Source organism: Galeopterus variegatus, unplaced genomic scaffold (genome assembly GCF_000696425.1).
Source record: "Galeopterus variegatus unplaced genomic scaffold, G_variegatus-3.0.2 Scaffold2259, whole genome shotgun sequence".
Classification (NCBI taxonomy): domain Eukaryota; kingdom Metazoa; phylum Chordata; class Mammalia; order Dermoptera; family Cynocephalidae; genus Galeopterus; species Galeopterus variegatus.
In genome coordinates, this window is record NW_007728370.1 from 93,346 (window position 1) to 113,832 (window position 20,487).

Genomic DNA, 20,487 nt, shown 5'->3' on the forward strand with positions numbered 1-20,487 from the left:
TAACATTCAACTCATGGTCAATAGCACTATACCTCATGCCTGAACAAAGCTTACCTGACATATATTTTTCTCCATAAGTCACATCACAGTTGTCTTACATCAGAAATACTAGACAGCACTTCAAGACTATGCTTACAGGCCATTTTAAACAGTGAAATTACTAGTAAAAAGTGCAAAAAAAAAAAAAAACATGGCACTAAATAGACTGGGGGAAAAGCACTTGTTGACAGTATGAGAGCTAAAGCAAGATAACAGTGTCACCTTGTTCAGTCTCAGCTAGGAACATGTATGTCAGTAGCTCAGAATTTTCACTACTCTGTACGTGTCCGTGAATAAACATGGAATTACTACGAGTATTGATTTTGGGGGTTGCAAATGAATTTTAGCAAGTAGGCAAATTCACAAATACGGAATCTGCAAATAATGAGGATTGACTGTAATTGCTTTATTAAAGCACTGATCTTGAGGGAATATGTCTCCACAAATGCAGATGCTTATTAATTCCAGTAGGCTTTTACAGCAGTAAATGGTTCTTAGCTAAAGAACATTAGCTCCCTGGTAGTATGTTAACGAAAAAACCTAGTTCTTTGTTACAGAAATTATTAAAATAATAGTGACTTGAATATAGAAACCTCATAATGAAAACAATATCTGAACTATATTAATACCCTTGCAGCAGAACTTTATCTTATCACTGTGTCCATGGAAAAATTTATTCCAAATTCCAGCTGGAATGCCTGAGTCCTTTTGCTTCCAGGGCTCATAGTTCCAGTGATGATTGACCCACCATACACACCTGCAGTGTAGGACTTCCATTTTCCCCTAAAGTTCTGGGTATGATAATAGAGCTATAGGAGCTGGACTCTGGAGGGTATAAAGGAAAGAACAAGGTTACAGCTCTCAAAGGTGAGTGCTAGGGGCTTCTTCTGGGAAGATGGAGAGACAGGTTATTCAAATCACTCTCATGCATAATGCCAGGATTTTTAGGGAAGCCAGGGATGATTGTCAGTACAGCCTGAAATCTGAAGGAAGCTATGTTCTCCTAGAAACAGTGGCCCTGCTGGATATAAAATTGGGGGTAGGATATTCCATTGATCTGAGCCATTTCCTACCCTCTTTAAGGTTTCAGGTTTGAAAGATATTATTAGTGGTGTTCAAACAAAAATGCACATGCTGGTTATCTCTGTGTGATGAGCTGTGGAAGGAAGTCTCTGATCAAGAAGATGAATACCTTGCAAGTTTGTATGAACTAAGCAGTATTATTTATGTTTAATGTTTTCCTACAAGATTACCATATTCTGTAATATCTAACAAATATACATGTGTGTTATGTTCATTTGTATTTGTTTAATGATTAAAAGTTTAAGTGAAACAATAATTCAGAAAGGAAAATATGTGGCAATATGAAACCTAAAAAGGAATATAGAACTTATATGAGGTATGTAAAATAGATGTATAGAAACAGAGAATAGAATAGTGGTTGCCAGCAGCTGGGACAGGAAGAAATGGGCAATTACTGTTCAGGGCTGTAAAGTTTCAGTTCTACCCAATGAGTAGGTCTTAGAGATCTGCTGTACTTGTGCTTGTAGTTAACAGGACTGTATTGTGCACTGAAAAATTTGTTAGGATGGATAGATCTCATGTTAAACATTATTCCACAATTTTAAAAAAAAAGCCTCATAGGTTTCTTTTAAATGACAGTTTTCTTTGGGAGGAGGGGAGCTTTTAATGAGATCTACAGCCTTTCTTGGTAGGTTTCCCAAGTTTAAGATCTTTTAATGAAAAATCAGAGACTGGATAATAAATAGACTGAAATCAGCTTTTTTAACTTGTTAAGGCAATTATTAATGTTTGACCACTTTTTTGATACCTTAGTTTTATCCCAAGAAAGAATAATACATGTTCTGTTTTTAGTAAATAGTGTGCCTAGCAGAGAAGGAAACAAGTCTTTTACGTAAGAACTCTTGTGTTTCCTTAAATGTTCCCTAGATTGACTGGGGGACAGCAGCATATAAAATTCTTATTTGAATTTAGAGTGCAGACCAGCCTGTTAAAGGTTGGAGAAGTCTAACTATAAAAGAGCTTGTTTAACTTCATTTCCTAGATTTTTTTACATTTCTTCAACTTTGGAATCCTTCTTTTTCAGGAACTTTCCATCTCACAGGACCTCAGAACTGAGGAACACAGTTATGGGAATCAGCTAGTCACTGGCAAGGTGGCCCTTTCTCTGTTCATGTATGGATTTTGTGCAGTTTCCTTGGCCCTGCATCATAGGCAGAGAGCTAAAGCAGCACACTGGAAAATTAACATTCAGTCCTTTCTTGTCTGCAGCAGGATGAAAATGTTTGTACCTTCTCTGGAGAAAGTAATTAAGTTTTTTCTCCTTCATCTTGCATGTGTTCTGACTCATCTACTCAGGTGACCAGGTGGCCCAGAACAGTCTTAGGTTCTTTAAGAGAATGTACAAGGGACTAAGCTACTGTTTGTAGTAAATACGATTTTATAAGAATCATGATGAGTATTTTTAAATAAGCTTTTTAATGTCATTAATCCTGAAACTCGTGCTATAGTAAACCTGTAAACCATTAAAATGTTCTTTTAATTAAATCAATGTTTGTTACATCTCATAAATTTTAACATTTTTTTTAAAACAACAAAGAAATAGGAAGATTGCAAAATAATGGACAAACAAAATAAATCGTAGATTGATTAAAAGTATAACATAGGAAAAGTTGAGATTTTAAAAACCCACAAGAAAAAGAATTGTGTGTAATTGATTTTTAGCAGGCTAACAACATTCTAATCAGTAGAAGAAATCGAGGCATTTGGATTGACTATATGAGAATGTAAAAATTTCCGGTTGGCATGTGATGCAGACAAACAAAAAGTCAGACAGTGGGCAAACACAGCAGGTATAACACAGGGTTGAGGTTTATATTACTTGAATAACTCTTACAATTAAAGAAAATTATCAAACCCAGTTAAATGAGAAAAGGACAAGCAGTTCTTACAAGGGGAAATTGTCAGCCATCAAAGAAATTCGTTTTTTAATCTAAGGTTTTTGCACGCCTGTCTTCCTACTGTGCTTGGTGAAGATTTCAGTGGTGAAGATGACACTCACTCCTGTAGGGGAAGAGAGGGAGACAAGGAACGGCAGTAAACAAAAAAATGAAATTGAGTTTTATACCTTGAAAACTGTTTTTTTAAATTGCTAATATTTAGTGCTGGCAAGGCTATGGAAATTGGTTAAATTATTTTTGATCCTTTCAATGACAGAAACTTATTTTTCTTTTGTTTTTTTAACCTCAAAAATTATCCTAATGAAATAATTTTTTTTAAAAAAAGACAACAGAATATACTGAGCAATAGGGTTTGGTAAAGTAATCAGGAATTTTTAACCCAATGGAGCGTGACTTAATGATTGAAATTATTTTGAAAATAATAGTAACATGCAACTATGTCAGGATAGGTGGCTACAGTTGCATTTGGGCTTCTGGATTCAGTTCTGTAAAATAAGTAAACATGTGGATTTTAATGATAGTAGGATTATGATATATTAAAATTTGTTTTGTTTTATTTAATAATATTTGTTACTAGAAGAAACAATATTTATTACTAGAAGAAACATTAAGATTCATTTTATTAAAAATAATGTTTTTTCACTTTTCAGCTGACTACACAGACTCTGCCTTCTCCATGTTCCCGTAGCCAGAGACATGACCTGACACCCTGATGACTGCTGTCAGGGCCCTTGGGTGACTGGCTGGTGCAACATGGAACTTAAAGTATGGGTGGACGGAGTTCAGAGGATTGTTTGTGGGGTCACTGAAGTCACAACATGCCAGGAGGTTGTAATAGCCTTAGCTCAAGCCATAGGTAAGTGAACTCTGTAAGAGTCTGAGAAAAAAGTACTTTATGCTTCCTTTGGGGGTGGGGTGGGGAGGGAGTGTTTTAAATATAGGTCTCTAGTGGATTTTGTTTATTTGGTTCCATAATAAATTTCATAGGCAAACTCTTATTTTTCCCATTTGCCTGTGTTTAGGTAAATTCGTAATGGTGCTTGATCTCTGACTACCTACCAGATTTTACTAATTTTGAGTCTAGAGTCTGCACTGCCTTCTCCTCTCCTGTTGTTTATCCTAAACAATGATTTCTGGAACTAAAGATATTTTTTTGAGCCAAAACATAAATTTTCTAATTCCTAGAATCCCTCAATAGGAAAAATCCTATTATTTATTTATTTCTGAATACTTTTAGAAAAGAGATGCAGCAAATTAAATAACATGGTTCTTCATTAGGAAGCTAACCTATACTTTTAAAATATTTTTATACAGTGGAGATGAAGTTGTCAAGTACCTCTTTACTAGCCACATCTCCTGGCTCCACCTTACTCTCCTACCATGTTTTAACTTTTCTTCTAATTTAAGTTTATCTTTATCATAGTTTGTGCATGTTTACTAGTTTGCCTTATATCCTTTTTAAACATGTTGAGGGCATAAACACCTGCATCAATAAAACCAGTAATGTGGGTTAAAGTTTATATTTGCATCTTAAATCTGTTTAGCAAGCATGTGTTAAGAGGAAACTGTGTGTCCAGCACCGTGCTAGGTACGCAGTGCCTTTTTGTCTTCGAGTTCCTTATCACAAGTTTATGTAGTGCTAGTTTGTATTGGAAGCATGTCAAGTTAGCTCAGGATTGAAACAAGTCATACTGTTGCCAAGGCACCTTAGCTTGGTGGGTGATTGTGCCACCTGCACTGTGTCAGGTGCACTGTTAGAAGTTGATGATACAAAGATAGAGGCTTTCTTCTAAAACTGGTTTCTTTTGATTTTTCCTTAAATACTATATAGCACACTAATATAGTAAAGCAATGCTGAAAAGATTTCCTTGCATTTGGGACTATCATATTTGGAGACTTGTTTAATTATTAAAGAAGGGGAAATTAAGGCATTTAATTATATTTTATATTCTTTTGTACAAACTTAATCATTGCTCTCTTAAGAGCCTCACATAATTTATTTGAATTAAAATATACAGCTTTTTTTTCTTAATGAAGACTAGGGTTATTCATTGTCAAACCTAACTTTCCTTGTTATATTTGGGAATCAAGCCATAGACAGTGCTAAAAAAAAGGGGGGGGGGCAGTTTTTGTGAAAGCCAAAGTGGTTGAGTAGTGCTCTAAGCTCTTTCTGTCCATGTAGTAACCACATTTTCTACACAGAATTTCAAAGGGGAAAATGCCCAGATGTACCCCTATGAGTTTATCCGTTTGGACTAAAGAGTGTACTTATTTGTGAACAAGCTAAAAAGAAGTTTTAACTGAATTTGTTCTCCCATTTTTGCTTTCTCAATAACTCAACCCAAAACCTGTTTTGAAAAGTTGATGACTTGGATACAGATATTTTATGATATTCCTCCAAACTTGGCTAAATAATTCTTTTTCTGTATCATAAATATTTTATTGGATGCAAAATTCATCTGAGAGATGACTCAACTGACAACTAGCTGAGAGCTGTTGATTCTTTGTGCTGTGCCATAAGATTTTCTCAGTATCAAATTCAACATGCTTCCAATATATACTGAATATTTATCTATGTTGTAATAAGAGTTATTGAAATGAAATACTAATGCAATTTTTATAGTATTTTAACCTTATTTCTATTATAAGAAAATAATACAGGGTTTATTAACTAGAGAAAATTGCTGCAGTAACTAACAACCCCAGAATTTCCATGGCTTAACAAAGTAAACATTTAGCTGTACTATTAGTAGAGTATGGCCTGACTGAGCAAAACCACAGATGTCTGTAAATAATTTATAATAAATCAACTTATAGACAGATTTCTTAGGTTTAAGTGTACATTTTTGCCTCATGGGGCCAAAATATACACACACACACACACACATACACATACACACATATGTATGTTTGTGTATGTGTGTGTGTATATATATATCATAGAGTAGAGGTTATTAAGTTTTTCTGGATACTTTAAAAGTATTTTTAGGAAACCACAGAAACTATCAAAATGGTTTACTATGAAAATATGTATACGAGTTGGCAATCTGAAAAACCATATGACAGCTAATATTTTCTGTCTTAGTGCTACTAATCAATCAAATCAAATTAGAAAAGAGTTACAAACAGAATGTTGAAAGTATCTAATATACATACAGAGAAATTCTATAGTAATCTTTGACTATCTCGAGAGATTATATTTAGGTGATAGATGTAGGACACGTTCTCAGATTATAACATAGAATAAATAAAAGTGATGAAACCATGATTAAAACACTTTATTGGTATGAAGTGGTTAAACTACCCAGCAAGAGTGCACTTTGTGTTTGGTTACTATATATACTGGGCTTTCTGAAACATTCCCAATTTAAATATTGTACCTTGTTTCCCCTGTATACTCTCCCAGAAATGTCATTATTTCAGAGTTCACACTGCTTCTCAAATCTGTAAGTGAAATAGCCTCTGACAGATCATCTGTTTGAAGTTATAAGTAGAAAAAATGCATTTGCTTTTACAATATCCCAAACCAAAAATATTAAAAGGATGAATTTCTGCCCTCAAGCAGCTTAGAGCTTAACACAGAAATAAAGTCCAGCAAGTAAAAGATTAGAGAGGAAACGAGGAGGAAAAAATCAAGGAGATTGAAGGAAAGGGTTTCCGATCCACAGTACTTTGATACCTGGTGCCATTTAAAGTACCAACCGTTCAGAATTTTTCTCTATGCCCACTTATGATCCTTTTCCCATATCTCCTTCAACTGGGGCCAGAGCAAGTATTCAGTATACACAAAGTGATTGGGGCTAGGGCCCAAAGTGGAGTGGACTGTTCCTACAGAGCTATGAATTTTTTTTTAAATAACAGTTTTATTGTAATATGTTACATATTATAAAATTTTCCTTTTTTCAATGGGCAATTCATTGATTTGTAGTATATTCATGAGCTGTGTAACAATTACCACAATCTGATTACAGAATGTTTTTTATCACTTCAAAAAGAAACCAATTCTTTTTGGTATGGGGTGGTTTTGATTTGCATTTCCCTGATAGCTCATGATGTTAAGGATCTTTTTATGTGCTTATGGGCCATTTGAATATCTTCTTTGGACAAATGTCTATTTAAATCTTTTGCCCATTTTAAAATAAGGTTATTTATTTTTTTCGTTGTTAAGTTCTAAGAGTTCTTTGTGTATTCTGGATACGAGTCCCCTATTAGATATATAATGTGCAAATATTTTCTCCTATTCTGTGTCTTTTCACTTTTTTGATAGTTTCCTTTGAAGCACAGAAGTTTTAAATTTTTATAAAGTCCAATTTACCTACTTTTTCTTTTGTCACTGGGCTTTTGGTGTCATATCATGACCAAGGTCATGAAGATTTACTCCTATATTTTCTTCTAAGAGTTTTATAGTTTTAATTCTTACATTTAGATCTATAAGCTATTTTGAGTTGATTTTTGTGTATGATGTGAGGTAGGAATGCAACTTCACTCTTTTGCATGTGGAAATCTAGTTTTTCCAGCACCATTTGTTGAAATGAATGGTTTTAGCAACTTTGTGGAAAATCAGTTGACCATAAATGTTAAGATTTATTTCTGGACTCTCAATTTTATTACACTGACTTATATATCTATTCTTATGCTAGCACCACACTTTCTTAATTATTGTAGCTCTGTAGCTGGTTTTGAAATCAGGAAGTATAAGTTCTCTAATTTTGTTCTTTTTTTTTTCATTTTTATATTTCTTTTATTTAATCGCCTTAAAATTAGCCATAGTTTATTTTTTTAATTTTATTTATTTACTTATTTATTTATTCATTCATTCATTCATTCATTTATTGGTTATGAATATTCATGGGGTACAAAGTAAATTGTTACAACTTGTGCCTAAGATGTGATGGGCAGATCCATATTGGCAGCATGCCCATTACCATAAATTGTGATTATACCCTGTGTCCCCAACCAATTATCCTTGACTTCCCTCCCTATCCCCCTTTCCCTACTCCACTTTGTATCTCTAGTTAAGTTCTCTCCTTCTGCAAGTCCAGTGCACCACCGTGGTCTGTCTTTCCTTCCTTCTTTCTCTTACCTCCACTTATGAGTGAGTACATATGATATTTATCCCTCTGTGCTTTGCTTATTTCACTCAACATAAGTTTCTCCAAGGTCATCCATGTTGTTGCAAATGGAGGAATTTCATTCTTTTTTATGGCAGAGTAGTATTCCATGTTGTATATATACCACAGTTTCCTTATCCAGTCGTCCATCAATGGACATTTAAGTTGGTTCCTTATCTTGGCTATTGTGAACAGAGCTGCAATGAACATAGGAGTGCAGGTATCCCTTTGACGTGATGATTTCCATTCCTTTGGGTATATACCCAGAAGTGGGATTGCTGGATTGTATGGTAGCTCTATCTGTAGTTGTTTCAGAAGCCTCCATACTGTTTTCCATAGTGGTTGTACTAATTTACAGTCCCACCTACAGTGTGGTAGAGTTCCCTTCTCTCCACATCCTCACCAGCATTTGTTATTCTGTATTTTTGATTATAGCCAGTCTAACTGGGATAAGATAATATCTCAGTGTAGTTTTAATTTGCATTTCCCTGATGACTAGTGATGTTGAGCATTTTTTCATGTACCTGTTGGCCATTTGTATGTCTTCCTTTGAAAAATGTCTATTAAGTTTCTTTGCCCATTTTTTAATTAGGTTATTTGTTTTTCTACTGTGTAATTGCTTAAGTTCCTTGTATATTATGGATATTAATCCCTTGTTGGATGCATAGCATAAATTTTCTCTCACTCTGTAGGTTGTTGTTTCACTCTGTTGATTGTTTCCTTTGCTATGCAGAAGCTTTTTAGTTTGATATGGTCCCATTTGTTTATGTTTTCTTTTGTTGCTTGTGCTTTTCAGCTCATGTTCATAAAGTCTGTGCCCAGACCTAGCTCGTGAAGTGTTTCACCTATATTTTCCCTCAGTAATTTTCCACTTTCGGGTCTTAAACTTAAGTCTTTAATCCATTTTGAGTTGATTTTAGTTGATGGTAAGAGGCACATGTCTAGTTTCATTTTCCTGCATATATGGATATCCAATTGTCCCAGCACCATTTATTGAGGAGGCAGTCTTTCCCCAATGTATGTTTTTGTTGCCTTTGCCGAATATCAAATGGCTGTAAACCTTAGAGGTGATTTCTGTGTTCTCTTTTCTGCTGCACTGGTCCAGTGCCTAATTTCATGCCAGTACCATGCTGTTTTGGTTACTATAGCTTTATAGTATAGTTTGAAGCCAGGTAGTGTTTTGCCTCTGGCTTTATTTGCTTTTTTGCTCAGGATTGCTTTGCTACTCAGGGTCTTTTGTTGTTCCATAGGAATGTGAAGATTTTTTCCATTTCTGTAAAGAATGTCATTGGTATTTTGATGGGAATTGTATTGAATATGTAGATCGCTTTGCATAGTATAGACAGTTTCATGATGTTAATTCTTCCAATCCAAGAGCATGCAATGTCTTTCCATCTTTTTGTGTCTTCTTTAATTTCTTTCAATAGTGGTTTCTAGTTCTCATTGTAGAGATCTTTCACCTCCTTGGTTAAATTGAATCCTACGTATTTTATTTTTTTTGTGACTTTTGTAAATGGGCTTATTTTCTTGATTTCTCTTTCTGTTAGCTCATTATTGGAGAATATAAATGCAACTGATTTGGGGGCATTTATTTTCTATCCTGCAATGTTAATGAAATTATTAACCAGCTCTAAGAGTTTTTTGAGAAGCTGCATTTTGTATACTTTGTTCCAACAAAACCAGTTTTCAGACACACACATTTTATACTGAACTTTAGCTTTAGTGTTTGTTAACACATTTCTCTCCTCTGAAAGTTCCTCCAAAGTAGGGATCTTGCTTGCTTATCTTTCTTATACCATTGCTTTGCCTAAAGTAAGTACTCAATAAACTTAGTTTCTAGGACAGTACTGCCCAGTAGAATTTTCTGCAAAGAAAGGAACATTCTGTATCTGTGCTGTCCAATATGATAGCCACTAGCCACATGCAGCTATTGAGTAATTGAAATGTGGCTATGCCTTTGTCTGTTTTCTGTTGCTTATATCAGAGTACATGAAACTGTGTAATTTTATAAAGATAAGGTTTATTTCCTACAATTCAGGAGACTGGCAAATCCAAGGTCCAGGGGACACATCTTGTGAGGGCCTTCTTGCTGGTGGGGACTCTGCAGAGTCCCTAGGCAGCACAGGGCATCTACATGGCAAGGGGGCTGAGCCTGCTAGTTTGGGTCTCTCTTTTCTGTTTTTATAAAGCCACCAGTCCCACTTCCATGATATCCGGGCCTTCTTGCTGGTGGGGACTCTGCAGAGTCCCTAGGCAGCACAGGGCATCTACATGGCAGGGGGGCTGAGCCTGCTAGTTTGGGTCTCTCTTTTCTGTTTTTATAAAGCCACCAGTCCCACTTCCATGATATCCCATTAATCCATTCACCCATTAATCCACAATTGTATTAATCCTTACATGAAGATTATTACCTCTTAAAGGCCCCAGCTCTCACTACTGCCTCACAGGGGATTAAGTTCCAACATGAGTTTTAGTGGGGATAAACTATATTCAAATCGTTGAAGGCTAGTATAACTGAGGAAGTAGATTTTTTAATTTTAATTGAAATTTAAATGAGGCTAGTGGCTAATGGCTATTACAGTAGGTAACACATTTCCAGAAGATGACTGATCAGTATCTCAGACTTAACATGCCAAAACCCAGATTCTGTGTCCCAACTACTGCTTACCCCAAAATTTCTGCTTTCCCATATCAGCAGATGAGAAGTTTTTTCTTTTAAGTGATTAGATCCAAAATGTTTGTGTGATCTTTGATTCCTTTCTTGCTCTACTACCTTACAACCAATTTATCAACAAATCCTATCTGTACTATCTTCAAAAACATGTCCAGAATCTTGTTTCTTCTCTCCACAGCCACTCTTACCACGAGCATTTCTTACTTAGACTTTTGCAGCAGCTTTCCAGCTCATCTCCCCACTTCAATCTTGTGCCCCTCTGGCTACTCTCAACAGATTTTTTAAAAAGTAATCCTTTAAAAATATGTTGCATCACATCACTCCTCTGATGAACCCCCCTCCTCCACCCACTCGCGGTTTCCTGACTCACTCAGAAAATTCCAAAGTCCATATAATGTGCTGTGCGGGGCGTTACATGAACCCCACTTACCCTAACCTCACCAATCTGACCTCATTTCATACCACTCTCTTTTCATTGTCCGGTTAAACCTACCAAGCACATCCCCGCCCTGGTCTTTGCATCTGATCTCTCTGCTGTGAATATTCTGCAACCAGATATCTTTGTGGATATCTTCTCAGATGTATCTTCTCTCAGAGGCCCCTCCTGGCCACCATGCCATGCACACGTGCACATGCACTCGCATGCGCTCACACACACATTCCCTGTCTCACATACTCTATTTTTCACTTACCTCACCTGACCTATTACATATAGGTCACAGTTCCTTATCCACGTTATGAACTCTAAAAAAGTTCTGAAATCCTAAAGCTTATTACGCTTCATTTGTTAGCAGTAGCTGGCTTGGCTTGACTTCATCTAGCGGTAAGAGCTGATCTGATTTAATGTGAGGCTGTTTTTCGTCTATATTTATCCCATTCAGTGTGAACACTGATGCATTTTACTTTAGAAATTTTTTAATGTTTGATTACAAAATCTCAGGAACCATACCACCTTTCTAAAATCCAAAAGATTCTGGTTTTTCAGCACATGTAACCTTAAAGTTGTTAGGTAATGGACAGTAGATGTACATTCATCTATTTGTGTATTGTCTATCGCCAGCCACTGTTTTGTCACTTCCATAGCTTAAAACCATGTCTAGCATGTACTAAGCACTTGAGCTGTTTTTATTCACAACACTTCTGACACCAACCGAGAGTCCGAAAGTTCAATTCAATTCTAAAACTATCTACCTGGAGTTAGCATCAGATTCTATGAGTTAAAGGGCTCAGTCTCACAAGACTGCCCCCACCTCAGATACCAGTTGCAAGTCCAAGGACACCCATACTTCTTACTGGCCAGTTATAAACTGAAAGTTCCAACAACCTTTCTTAAGTTCAGTAATTCGCTAGAATGACTCAAAGAACTCAGGAAAGGGCTGTGCTTACTATTACCAGTCTATTATTATAAACCGGTAATAGTAAAGGATACAACTCAGGAACAGCCAATGGAAGAGATGCATAAGGCAAGGAATGGGGTGGCAGGAGGGGGCAGGGGGTTTGTGTGGAGCTTCCAGGCCCTTTCTGGGCTGCCACTCACTCAGCACCTCCAGGTGTTCTCCAACCCAGAAGCTCTCTGAACCCCATTTTTCAGCAATGCATGATTGATTAAATTCTTGACCCTTGATGATTAGCTCCATCTCCAGCCCTTCTTCTTTCCCTCCCTGGAGGTTGGGGGAGGGGCAGAAAGGTCCAAAGGCTAATTAATCTGTTGGTTCCTATGACATCCAGCCCCCACTCTGAAGCTATCTAGGTGTCTACCAAGATCCACCTCATTAGCTTAAATTCAGGTATGCTTGAAAGGTATTTGTTATAAATAACAAAAGATGCTCCTATCACCCCATCACTCAAGAAATTTCAAGGGTTTTAGAAGCTCTGTGCCAGGAACTAGGGCCAAAGACCAAATATATTTCTTATTGTATCACAGTACTTAAAACATATTTATAAATAAATTAATGAATTTTTTCAAGTTTTGTCTATAAATCATAGACTGAACTAGGTGACCACCCAGTGTTTCATTCTTCTCTAAGATTATAATGATCCTTTAGAAGATAAGGAAAGGAATATATTTTATATTGTCACATTTAACTCCTAATTTCACATGCAAATTATCAGTTTTAGAAATATACAAGTTGATCAATTTTGTAACTGTTTACAAAGTAATATTATTTATTGTAAACTATTTAGAAATTTAGAATAACACGAAGAAGGTGACAGAATCACTCACATTGTACCTCCTAGAGGTAAACACTATAAGCAATGGTTTTTATGTACCTATAGATGAGCTTTAAAAAGTAAGCTTATTATATAATCCTAAGTAGACAGCAATTCTGTGATTACATGATATTCTCATCAACACACTGGAAAAATATAATGTGAATGACTTAACTATGGGTTGAATGCACAACTGGCTGACAGGTATACTCAGAGATAATCTTTGATGATAACACTGTCATCATAAGATAAATACTGTAAGGTAATATTTATCTTAATAGTTTCACTCAGGACTTGAATAATATAGTAGAAAATTCATTGACAAACTTGAAGAACAGCTATATGTCATCAGGAAATGGTTTAAAATTCTTTAAGCTGTGATTTCTTCATAGATGAGATGAGGATCACATCTATACTGCTTAACTCAAAACCAGTTATGATGTAGTATATATAAAAGCATCAAAAGCATTTTACAGACTATAAAATAATACAGTGTGTAAGTTCTGCTATAGAGATCAATGCTCATTTTAAGAATTCTAAGTCATTATGGAAAAGGATTTGTTATGTTCACTAGAGTCTGCTTAAGAATCTTGGAATGTAGAATATATTTTATAAAATTTTCATCAAAATGTGTACAGCTCAAGGAGTAAAGCATCTGTTATTGGAAAAATTTATTCACCATAGATAAAGAATAAGTCAGGTGTTACTGACATTATTTCTTACATGTCCAGAAACATGAGTATATGTTAGCATTAAATTCCTGAGAGGTTAATGCCAGCTCTCTATCATGTTCTTTTGAATAATGTTTAATATTCATCTTTGGAGCGGGGAGGATTTGATAGTGAAGAAAAAATCAAATGTCAATTAAAACTAAAATTTACAAAGAGGATTGGCGATCAGGGTATTTGATAGCATCTGTATCCCCAGGGCCTGGCATTATTTCTGACAAATATTTGGTGTTCAGTATGTATTTGTTGACTAAATAATAAGATGTGACCCTTAAATCATGGTTTTGTTTTATGACTCTAAGGAGAAATTTCCTAAAATTATAAAATGGTCGTGATTTTTAAAAAATGGTTGAAATAAGGCCATAAGTTTTCTAGGTGACCAAAGTTTGAATATTTGAGTTTTGGTGTGTATTTTCAAAACTTTTGTATTACTTCATAGTCATATGTTCAACTTTAAAATTAGGTAAAATAATCTGTTACCGTATTTCTTTTTAATTTATATTATTCAGTAATATTCCATTGACGCATTAAATTCTCTTTATGTGATTTTCCTCAGTATATAAATTTAATGATTCTTGGGATTAGTCTCAATTGCTTCAACTATTTAAAAGTATGATCAGTATTTATTTACCATTACTTGATTGGATCACAATTATTTGATAGAGGCACGCAGTCCTAGATAGCTGAAACAGCTTAAACTCCAAATGCCATAGATAAATAGATATTTCTTTGTAGTAGTTTTAAGTCTACATCAAGGCAATATGCACGGTAGAACAAAATGTATTCATTTCAAAAAGTGGACTAAAAGGAGTTTCGTAGGAGGAATCTGCATCTATCTAAGTGAAATAGGATTTATAAGGCCTTGTCAAGTATGGGTATTAAAACCATGATTATAGGATTTAATTCCTATGTAAAATATTTAAAATCCAATTTATATAATAAAATCAAATCTATTAATTCATTTACCTTTTTTAGAAAAGCCTTTTTAAATTGCTGTATGGAATCTTTCTTTTTGCCTAATAACATTAAATATGTATTCTTTGACAAAAAGCAAACACTGGCAGTAAAAGAATTCAAAATGATCTACTACCAAGACATTCTCAGAGGAGTGTAGTATCATTAAGCATTGGAAAAAATTCAGCTTTATATTTAATTATAACTAAATTAGGGTCTTTAAGTTTTTAAATTTTGCTTGTATAATGTAATGATTTGGTTTTTTTTTTTTTAAAAAATGCTTTATTGACCTGATAGAATTGGAGGGGACTCTCTGATCTAGTCTAACCTCCCTATTACTGAAGGACACAGAGGTCCAGAGAGGAGGAGAGAGATGCCTGAAAGTAGTTGACAGGCAGCAGAGCCAAGATCACAAGGTGCCATGATCTTTGAAGCAGTTTGCACCCATGAGACAGTTTTAACCTTGCAGATGTGTCACGTGGTTTTTCTTGGGGCAATTATTGTAATTTTTAACCTGAAAACATTAGAAACAGTTTTGATTTCAAGAAGCCAATCCAATGTGCTAAGGCTTTTCCATTCCCTTTGTTTGCCTGGGTATTTTGATAATAGTAACTAATAATTGTATAGCACTTTTCAATTTTATAAAACATTTTTATATTTGACATTTTCATTTGAGTCTCAGAACAGCCTTCTCAGGTAAGGAAATACTACTCTCACCCTACAAATGAGGAGACTGAGGCCAAAGGAAATTTAATAATTTGTTCAAATTGTATAAGTAGATGGCAGAGCCAGATTTGAACACAAGCCTTCCCGCTCCAGAGCCCTTGCCTTTCTGCTCTGTCCAGCTTTACATGGTTGGAGGAATTTTTTAAATAGTCAGATTATTGTCATGACACATCACTAGTCTCTGGTCAGCCCTTTTGTTATGCAAAAAATAATGTTTTAAATTAATAATGGGTATGTTTTGAATGCCTATGATGGGCCAGGCAATGTGTGGGTCCTTATTACATCTGACTCTCAGAATCTGCGAGGCATTTTAGAAGTGAAGTTATGCCACTTATCCAGTAAGTAATTCACCCAGGATTAACACCGCCACCCGCTGTCTGTTTGCCTCCAAAGCCCCAAATTTCAGCTGCTCCCAGAATTCAGGTTTCCTTAAAGGAGGACATACCCATATGCTAAGAGCAAAATCAATCTTTATGTGCTACTTCTGAATTGCATACATGGGTGTTTATATTTAAACATCCAAATTTCCGCTTATTGACACAGTAATTGAGAAAGTCATGAAATTTAAAAAAGAAAGCAGGAAAGGTAAGTCAGCTGCTGTATATGCCAGTATAATTGCTAGATGGCAGGGTCAGGTTTTTTTTATCTTTGTGATGATATTAACTACTAACATATACTTTTAACTAAATTAAAATGATGCATCTGACCCACCCACCTTAAATGAAAATATTTAGGAAGTTTGTTCAAGTTTATGACATTACCTTGTCTTCTGAAATTTTCTCTTTCATAATTATTAGTTAAGCTACGTATACTTAAAAATTTAAACGTGATTTTTTTTTTGTTTGTTTTTGTTTTTGATTTTCTCTTTCATAATTATTAGTTAAGCTACGTATACTTAAAAATTTAAACGTGATTTTTTGTTTGTTTGATTGACACAGTAATTGAGAAAGTCATGAAATTTAAAAAAGAAAGCAGGAAAGGTAAGTCAGCTGCTGTATATGCCAGTATAATTGCTAGATGGCAGGGTCAGGTTTTTTTTATCTTTGTGATGATATTAACTACTAACATATACTTTTAACTAAATTAAAATGATGCATCTGACCCACCCACCTTAAATGAAAATATTTAGGAAGTTTGTTCAAGTTTATGACATTACCTTGTCTTCTGAAATTTTCTCTTTCATAATTATTAGTTAAGCTACGTATACTTAAAAATTTAAACGTGATTTTTTTTTTGTTTGTTTTTGTTTTTGTTTTTGTTTTGTCTTTTGTCTTTTTTCCGTGTCCGGCAACGGATCGCAACCCTCAGTGTTGCCCCCATACCGGACCGAGGACCGGCAACGGGATCGCAAGCCTCAGCGTTGCTCCCGCGCCTCGCTCAGCCAGTGAGCGGGAACCGGTCTGTACGTGGGATCCGAACCCTCGGACGGGAGCGCCGCCGCACTTCCCAAGCGGCGCACTATCCAGTGCGCCACCGGGCTGGCCCTAAACGTGATTTTATTTATGTATTTATTTTTTGAAATAATTTTGCTTTTTGGGGTATTTTTATTTTTTGTAAGATTCTTTGAAGTTATTACCATCAAAACTGAACAAAGCTGCTCCTCTTCAGGCCCCTCTTTTGATAAGAAATTATTTTGAAGGGTTGTTTTCATTGAGGTGATTTTTTTTATTTGCCATGGGTGTGCAGGAGAATGCCAGCTTTGTGAGCTGTGGGTTGGCCAGGCATTCATGGGGAGGGAGAGGAGACCTGCACAGCTGTTTTTAGCTAAGTAGCAGGTCCCCCGTTTGCTCTGAATCTAACTAACTATAGGAGAAGTGGGGCCTCCAATGTTCCCAAGTCCTGATGTGCGAAGAAAGCAGAGGGATTTGCACGGTGGAAATTAAAGTTTTGAAGTTTTACCTAGTTCCTGGGACCAGACTCTCATGGCATCAACTGGGAAATTCTAGTGTCCTTTGTTTCAGCTGGAAAACAAACTTTGTTCAGTCTTGCCCCAAATAAGAAGTTCTAGGCAATTCAGGCATTTGACAGAAGTGTAAGAGTCTCATTCAGGTTTAAAGTATAAGGTTGAATTTCTAAGCAAGTCTGAAGAGTATATGCAATTCACAGCCTATAATTTTATGCTCTTACACATCTTGAGGGGTTTGGTATCTTCAAGTGAAGGTCTTAAAGGCAACATGGACTGGATTCTAAAACTTGATCCTCTGATGCTAATCAGGAATACACACTTATCAAATGGTGTCTTCTGTTGCATTATTTATCTACTGCATATCCCATTTTGACAATTTATTCTTATCTTTTTTACTTAGGTCGAACTGGAAGGTACACCCTTATAGAAAAATGGAGAGATACTGAAAGACACTTAGCACCTCATGAAAATCCTATCATATCCTTAAACAAATGGGGGCAGTATGCGAGTGATGTACAGCTAATTCTACGTCGAACGGGGCCATCTCTCAGTGAGCGACCCACTTCGGATAGCGTGGCTCGAATTCCTGAAAGAACTTTATACAGACAGAGTTTGCCTCCCTTAGCTAAACTGAGGCCTCAGATTGACAAATCCATCAAAAGGAGAGAACCTAAAAGGAAATCATTAACATTTACAGGAGGTGCCAAAGGATTAATGGACATTTTTGGAAAAGGTAAAGAAACTGAATTTAAGCAAAAGGTGCTGAGTAACTGCAAAACAACAGCAGATGAGTTGAAGAAGCTGATCCGTTTGCAGACAGAGAAGCTTCAATCCATTGAGAAACAGCTGGAATCTAATGACATAGAAATACGATTTTGGGAACAAAAATATAATTCTAACCTTGAGGAGGAAATTGTTCGCCTGGAGCAAAAGATCAAAAGAAATGATGTAGAAATTGAGGAGGAAGAATTTTGGGAAAATGAATTACAGATTGAACAGGAAAATGAAAAACAGCTGAAGGATCAACTTCAAGAAATAAGACAGAAAATAACAGAATGTGAAAGCAAATTAAAGGACTATTTGGCACAGATCCAGACTATGGAAAGCGGTCTTGAAGCAGAAAAATTACAACGGGAAGTTCAGGAGGCACAGGTCAATGAGGAAGAGGTCAAAGGAAAGATCGGTAAGGTTAAAGGGGAAATCGACATTCAAGGCCAGCAGAGTTTGAGACTGGAAAATGGCATCAAAGCTGTGGAAAGATCTCTTGGACAAGCCACCAAACGATTACAGGTCAGAATGGTTTCTTAAATAGAGTGTTTTATCTATTTCAAAGAGTTAATATATTCTTGTAATCTTCTTTTATGGTTGTCCATATTCCCTTATATTTGTAGATTAGAAACCTAGCTTTGTTTAAAAGTTTCATAGAATTCTAGAATTCTTATTACTTTACTAAGCTTAGATGTGAGACCAGAACAGAAATGAGAGCTAAAGCCACACTGATCCTTGCTCCATGGAAGAGGCTTTTTTACCTTGGCAGTCGTAGCGTTAGATAATCGGATACAGGAGAACAGAATCTCAGAGCTGGAATAGACACTAATGACAAGATAGTGAATCTGACCTCCTCTTAGAGACAGGGAAGCTGAAGCCAAGAGCAATTACCAAGGATTGGTTGACCAAGGGTTGTATGCCTGGTTGACAGCTTATCTGTCACTTCTCCATTGTTGCCAACCCCAGCTGTTTTTCTGAGATGTAAATAGTCCCCTTCCCTCCTCTCCTGTCCGCAGTACTCTCCTTTGCTGTCCTGGGAGAGGGGCACAAAGGTACCTCTCCAATTTTTCCCCTTTCTGGTGTTCATATACAAGCACATTTCTGTTTTGCCATTTAGACCCTGGTCACTCAACCTATATTTCTTGGATATAGAAAATACATTCTTGAAAAGAAACTGTGATTGTGTGGGGGGAGTTGCAAAGATGTATCAAACAGTCAGTAACAGATGAGATGAGAAAGAGACACAGTTGATTATAGTATGACTTTAAATTAATTAAAATTAAATAATATCCAATAAAGCAGTTTAAAATATTAGGTAATTTTAAAATTCTGGTTTTAGTCACCCTTGGCCACATTTCAAGTGCTCAGTAGCATTATAGTATGACTTTAAATTAATTAAAATTAAATAATATCCAATAAAGCAGTTTAAAATATTAAGTAATTTTAAAATTCTGGTTTTAGTCACCCTTGGCCACATTTCAAGTGCTCAGTAGCACTTGTGGCTACTGTATTGGACAGCACAGATACGGAACGTTCCCGTTACTGGAGGAAGTCCTGTTGGACTGAGGTGCTGGTTTAGAAGCTTGTCATTCAAAGTGTCATCCGTGCCCGGCAGCTTCAAGGTGCACTTGTTAGAATCTGCATTGTAACAAGATCCCCAAGTAGTACCTGTGCACATTGAAGTTTGAGAAGAGCTGCTTTCAAATATGAACAGTCCCACAATCAGAGAAAGCTGAGGTTTCAGGAAGAACTCATGCGATTTCCTTTCCCCACGACTGACTATAGTGGGAGGTATCACTACCACCAAAACTTTGGAAACTAGGAATTTCTCATGTAGTAGAAGACTGTTAGCCTCTGATTTGTTATTATTTTACTGTGGATTCATTTTGACACTTCAAAAGGGTACAATTGGAAGTTGTGTTGCCTTTGATATTACTTAAAGGAAACACCAATTTGTGAGTCATTCCTAAAACTCACTGCACATTGAAAGTGTCTAATAATCAAATTGCAAACATATTACCAAGTACCCGCTACACTCAAAGTAAGTGGAGAAAACAACCATTCACTTCTCATATCTCTTCCCTACTCCTACCAAATCCTTCAGACACACCCAGCTTGGGTGGACAATGCCACCTTTTCTTATAGCGCAGTAGAGGAGAGAAGGAGACGAAAAGCAAGAATAAGTAATAGAATGTCTCTTCTTGCTTTTGGAACTTTCCAGCTGTCCAAACTTGATTTCCTTCTTTAGGGTTCCATTGTTCTCAGACCTGTCTTTGTCAAGGATTTAAGAACCCCATAGTGAGAATCTTGAGGGAAAATATTGCTTTTCTCTTGCTGTAAGATAAATCTTAATAATGGTTTCCATGAAAATTTAAATAGCTTACAAAAA

At 35.9% G+C, this 20,487-nt stretch overlaps 1 protein-coding gene and 1 long non-coding RNA gene across 2 annotated transcripts in view; one reads left to right on the forward strand and one right to left on the reverse strand.

Annotated features, from left to right (window-relative positions):
• RASSF8 (Ras association (RalGDS/AF-6) domain family (N-terminal) member 8) overlaps positions 1-20,487 on the forward strand; it is an 82,600-nt gene that overhangs the window by 56,438 nt on the left and 5,675 nt on the right. Inside the window, exons 2-3 of the mRNA XM_008581088.1 lie at positions 3,671-3,876; positions 17,731-18,620. Of these exons, the coding sequence (XP_008579310.1) occupies positions 3,774-3,876; positions 17,731-18,620 (993 nt within the window). The 5' untranslated portion in view covers positions 3,671-3,773. The remainder of the gene's footprint in view (positions 1-3,670; positions 3,877-17,730; positions 18,621-20,487) is intronic.
• Positions 2,909-20,487, reverse strand: part of LOC103597269 — a 53,992-nt gene continuing 36,413 nt past the window's right edge. Inside the window, exon 2 of the long non-coding RNA XR_551095.1 lies at positions 2,909-3,123. This is a non-coding gene — a long non-coding RNA (uncharacterized LOC103597269). The remainder of the gene's footprint in view (positions 3,124-20,487) is intronic.